General features: G+C 39.6%; 1 protein-coding gene across 1 annotated transcript in view; it reads right to left on the reverse strand.

Moving 5' to 3' along the window:
* LOC102215562 (contactin-associated protein-like 4) overlaps positions 1 to 5,935 on the reverse strand; it is a 134,784-nt gene that overhangs the window by 27,424 nt on the left and 101,425 nt on the right. The window contains exons 14-16 of the mRNA XM_005740771.2: positions 5,100 to 5,262; positions 3,539 to 3,666; positions 1,971 to 2,141 (exon numbers count right to left, since the gene is read on the reverse strand). Of these exons, the coding sequence (XP_005740828.2) occupies positions 1,971 to 2,141; positions 3,539 to 3,666; positions 5,100 to 5,262 (462 nt within the window). The remainder of the gene's footprint in view (positions 1 to 1,970; positions 2,142 to 3,538; positions 3,667 to 5,099; positions 5,263 to 5,935) is intronic.

Here is a 5,935-nt window from a genome sequence, read left to right on the forward strand (position 1 = left end):
TATATATATATATGATATATGAAATAAAGGCTGTAACTAAATCCTAGCTGGCTGATAAATCTATAGTGTCATGGTATAGATCATCCTTTCACCAAGCTCTGACAGAAGCCAGGGAAGCAGTTTTGGTAACACTGAGCAGGAAGTGAAAAGTCTAATCACATTTTAAAGTGCTGCACCTTTTTGCACATCCACGAGAAAAAAAGCTTCCTGCGGTGTTCATTCGAACAAAAAGACATGATGGCAGTTGTGTAACAAACTCTCATCCTTCATGGTTTGGAAGGAGAAGATGTATTACTCTGTGAGCACAGAACAAGATGAAACAATATCCTGCAGTAACTTCATTTAGAAATTGTTCTCAGGCCCAGCTGCAGCGTTACAGAGTGATCTGAGGCAGCTGCCAACAAAGCAACACTGTTCAGATCTGAAACAACCTCGCTGACAGTGATTTCCCCGAGGAGAAAAGCTGTTGCTCCAGCAGTGTCCCTGTATTCAGCTGTGTATGTGTCCCTTTAAATCAATTTTTTAGGAAAATGCAAAAAGCAGTGCAGCGATAACACTGCAAACTAACCTCAAACTAAAGTGACTATAAAACTGGCTCATAAATGTGTACCTGTCACTTTGCTGCACTGCAGTGCTGTAGGCAAAGTAATGAGCATCCATGAGTGTAGTTCTGCTATTTCCTAAATGATACTATAGAAAGTATATAGAAGATGGACACATGACTTAAACATGCACTCTGTCTGATGGCCAGCATGGAGTGACACTTCTGAGTTCAAAGTTCAACTTTTTTTTAAGTTTAAACTCTTAGGGTACACTCATTCTGTAAACCAGGATTGCCATTAGATGAGGGAAAAGAAGAATTTCAACTTATCAGTTCAATTCTCTTATTGACTCCCACTGGGTTCACATTGGTACCAATCATTTATCACCACCATTGCTAAACAGCATATCAAAGACATTATGTGCATACAAATTAATTGCTGTGTGGCATTGTCTCATAATTAGTATTTAACAATATAAACCTACAGGCTACAGTTCACTCAGCTTTAACATCACACTGTATTCTTGGCTACTGAGCAACAACATGCTGTCTGTGCAGATGTTAGCAAAGCGCCAAAGCTGTGTTAGCAGCATAATGGAGTTGTTTCTGTAGATGCATTTTCAACTTTACCATCACATTCTTGTCCTTTTGCACAATAAAAAAAGTGATGTCCATAGCCATGCCAAAGACTGTGCCACAGTTCTCTTCTTCTGGCTTCCTCTGGCTAAATGTCTCCATTAAATTAAATATTTTCAAAAGCGATTATTCATTTAATATTAAGTTGCTAGAAGATTCTGCAGGTAGCACAGAAAGCTAGCATTTAGAAATGAAAATTTCAAAAGTAAAGAAGAGAAACACCCTTTAGCCATGCTATGACTGTTGATGCTGCACATTTTGTCCACCAGAGGGCGCTCTGCAGTGTCCCTGTTGGCAGCAGGTCTTTGGGCCACAAACACAGCTGATCTGAGCAGAGTTGGGCAGAACATAAATAAAGTGTTAGCTTATATTTGTTTGGAATTAAAATTCCTGCATGTAAGGTTGAGTTCAGGTACTCGACTTTATCCCGAACTGCTGGGATGATGATTGTGATGATTCAGATATCGTCATTATTCGGTTTCCTGCAGCTAGGTTTGACGGTGTCCCGGAAGAATCGACGGTAATGTTGCAGCAAACCATTGCCAAAGTTACAAATGGTGTCCTTGAGTCAAATTAATGTAGCTTGTTTGCATTCAGATTGTGCAAGACACAGGAAGATACAGTGATGTTTTAAAAAGGTAATATTTGTGCCTACAGGACAGTTTTGACACAGATAAAGTCTTTAACCTCTGGGTTTACACAAATCCAGATTAAAACTTTAAGTTCCAGGTTTTAGTGACACATCACTCTAATCCTCATTAAATTGGTGCCCTCAAGCTCCTACAGTACTCACAGCTCAGTTCGATGCGAATGAAGTCTTTGATGCCCAGGTTTTCCAGGAACACACCAGAGGAGCCCGTGGTTTTAAAAAGGAAGGAGATGTCGGCGCTCAGCTCTCCATGGAAGGTGGGGAAGTGCAGGTACGACGTCTCCTTGTCGAAAAATGCGGCATTCCAGAAGTTCTCTAAGAAGCATGATAAAAACATTGTGTCATGAACATTAAATGTAGCTCATAACACTTATTTATCAATGTTGTGAAGCATTTACACAGTGACTGGAACAGCAATCAATGAAAAGAAGAACAAAGTCAGTGCGATACTTTGACTTTGATTTACCTTGTATTTTATTCTTAATGAGAAGCAGTTAACAGAGAATGAAGACTTAAAAGGAAATATGGATTAGTAACAGTTATGTTAGTGATAGCTAGAAGGAGGAGGAGGTGCTGAACCCATAAGAATCCATTTAATTCATAATTAATTAAACATTAGACACATAATCCTTTTTTCTAAGCTTGATACTAAAACTTCTAGTCTATTTTTTTTTTTTAATTTAGTATTCAGCATCTTTTACATTAAGGAAATGGCATTACTTCCAGAATTTATAGATCTGTGTCACATGACTGAGATCTCAAGGGAAAGTTCCAACAAGCTGCCCAAAATGGGCCACAAGCTTGTCAAACTTCTGTTTCTGTTCACAAACATCTGACCTCCTCTAAAAAGCAGGGAAACAAACGTGTTTGAATAGACTTTCTGGATTTCTAAAAAGAGCAAAGTCCAAGTCAGAGCATCATCATGTTTAAAAATATCTTATAGACAAATCATATCTCTAACCTGCTTCCAGGATCAAAGTGTACAATAAAACAGACTGCTTTATGTATTTCTTTTCGTGATTGGTTAAAAATGTCACCATTTCAGAACAATGAAGACCATAAAATTCTCCAGTGTCAAGGGTTAGGCTTTGATTAAAATGGGACATATCCAGTTGGAATAGATGTTTAATCCCAGTGAAACTTGTCCAAACCAATGAAATCATCGTTAAGCCCTTCCTACCAACTGTCCAAACCGATGAAATCAATGTTAAAACTTGTTCAAAGCTGTCCAAACCAATTAAGTAGATGGTTAACTTTTCAGAAACCAGTCCAAATTAATGCATGACCACAACTTAACTCGTCTAAACCAATGATATTGATGCTTAACACCTCCAAAAACACTGCCCAAATTCAGCATTTAAACAAATTAAATTACATGGGCTGGGATTAAATGGTTAAGCTTTAATGCTGCTCTATTCTACAGTTTGCAGACAGGCATACTTGTGCAATGTGGACATTTGGTATGGCAGATTTAGGACACTGACGGCAAGTCATTAGTGCATATTATTTAACAACCATCCAGAATTTTGGCTAAACAAACCTGTTATAAAAACAACAACAACCAAAAAACAACTGGCAGGCAGCGATAGAGAGCTTTGTTTTGCCTTCCAGGTGGTCATTTATATAATGATGTGTGGTCACATAAAACCTATAAATAGGATGATTTTTGTCAGCTTTCCGTCTGCTGTAACCAAGCAGTTATGGAGACTTACTGTCTCCATGGCAACGAAGTGGTCCCACCCGGTAGGCAGCCTCCGACCCTGGCCTCTGGATGTCACCCAGCACCAAAGACCTAACCGGGAGGGTGTCCTTATGGGTCAGAAGGCCTGAGTCTTCAGTCCTGTAAAGAGGAAGATGAGAAAGGAAGAAGAGATGAAGAAAAGTAAGAAGGGAGAAGGAAAAGGTGGTGAGAGATTGAGAGAGCAGGAGACAAGGGTGAGAAGAAACACATGAAGAATGATTAGGAAGGAAAATGGGAAAGAGGAGGAATCGATGAAAAAGGAAGTTGGAGTAGGAGCAAGAAAAATGAGAAGAGAGGGAAGAAGATGAGAAAAACCATGAAAAAGGACAAATTACTTTTTATTGGGATTAACTGCTTTGACATGTATGCTAATTAGGCTAATTTGCTTGCATAAATCTCCAAGCAAATGGCACCGCTGAAAAAAAGTCTAGACTGCTGTAATAATCTGCCACAACCTGTTTTATGTGCAAGACAAATTTTCAGGAAGACAATTTAACAGTGAGACAGATCGTATCATATCCAACCTGACACTCTACACTCCATCTCCGCCAGTTTCTGTGACAGCCTTTTCCAAAAGCGCTCTCCAGACAGACAGCCGAATGAGCAGCGCCGTCCGTTTACACACATGTTCAGATAATCTACAAGACAGTCTCGCTGTCAGGTGAGAATTTTATCCAAGACTGGAAATGAGTGGCATACTCGCAAAGCACATCTGTAAAGCCTGTGTCTGCGCTGGAAAGCTTGACAGCGAGATGAGAGAAAGTAGAAGGTGAAGTGTGATGAAAGCAGCAGGATTGTTCACAGCATGAAGGACGGTAAGTAAAGAGCAATAATTTATTACTCGAGGCTAGAAAGTCTGTTTGTCCGTGTATTCAAAAATAAGTCACATTCAGAATAATGAATCCCACAATCTGAAAGGATTAACACAAGAATTTGATCATAAATGAATACCTGCCTACTTTAGCGTTTTCTTTTATCTTTTAGAAATTACAGCTTTTGGTGTACCTACGTTTTTTCAGTTATCGTTACAGGTAGTAATGTTTAAATGCATGGGAGGTAACCTGAAAAATGCTCATACAAACTCTAAATCTAAGCCCAAAAGAGAGAGCACATACCTAATACCTGCTGATGCTGCAGTTTTTAAATTACAGGTAGAGAGCTGAGTGTGCTACCGAGAGCCAAGACTCTGCAGGTTTTGTTTTACAACCCAAACTCCACCTGTCTGATTAGCAGAGAAGACTTCATTAGCGAACTCACTTGCTGAGTTGATTAGTTAGACAAAAAACCCTGCACACTGGCATGTGGTTGGCCACCCCTGCTGTAAATAATTCATTCCAGTACAAACAAATCACTGGCAAACCAACCAAAAGTTACCACAGAGAGGAGGAAGCCCCTCAAACTAGAATGGATCATTAATGTTGGACTGTGGCAGGGCTACCATAGTTTAATTTATGAAATAATGTTGAGAGAGCAAACTTGGCATGAAATGAACAAAGTAATAATAATGCCTATGAATTTTTAAAGGTCAGTACCACTCCAGGCGATCTGCATCACAGTTGCAGTAGTGTTGTAGATCCACACAGTCGCCCTGCAGGCCGCAGGCACACTGCTGGCTTCCTGGATGAGCTCCTCCCCAGTAAGTCTGGACTCGACCTTGACCTGGACCGCCAAGCCACCAGCTAAATGGAGAGCCCTCTGAAACACACAATCGTGTTCATGTGTAGCTTCAACATAAAATTTTTTACTACTACAACTTCTACTATTATTATTATTATTATTATTATCATTAAATAACACCAACTAAGGAATCGTTAAATGTTTATCCTTCTACTTCTTTTACCTATTGCTGAGTTGAAAACCGTGACGCAATCAAAAGGCTAAATTAAAAATATTTAATTGAGATGGACAGCCAGGGACTTCCAGGCACTGGCTCGTCAGTCGCATGGATGTCTCATTATGAGCCAGTTCATTTCAGTCTTGCCAAACAGCCATACACAAACTCATAGATGCATGCTAACACATCATTAGCATAGAAGTTCTTTATTTTGAGTGAAGACACAAAGTTCATCAAACTGTGAGGAGATTGCCGCAAAATGTTCTCAACAACAAACCTAATCGAACCTAAATCATCCCGACTCTGCTGAACATGAACATTTTAAAGACACCCATAAATCAAAGTGGCTAAAGTTAAAGTTATGCAGATCTCAGATCAGGCTCCAAGCCAGCAGCCTCGGTATGAGCAAAGAATCAAAGCAGCTATCAGACAAATTATGGAGAGTTGTTACGTAAATCTGTTGCACCTGCTTTTGTTTGGTAAGGTAAAATGTGTTGGGTAAAGGTGGTTGAATAGCAGCTCATCTTCAGCTAA

This window comes from Pundamilia nyererei, unplaced genomic scaffold (assembly GCF_000239375.1).
Source record: "Pundamilia nyererei isolate P.nyererei 1_Seehausen unplaced genomic scaffold, PunNye1.0 scaffold00103, whole genome shotgun sequence".
Classification (NCBI taxonomy): Eukaryota; Metazoa; Chordata; class Actinopteri; order Cichliformes; family Cichlidae; genus Pundamilia; species Pundamilia nyererei.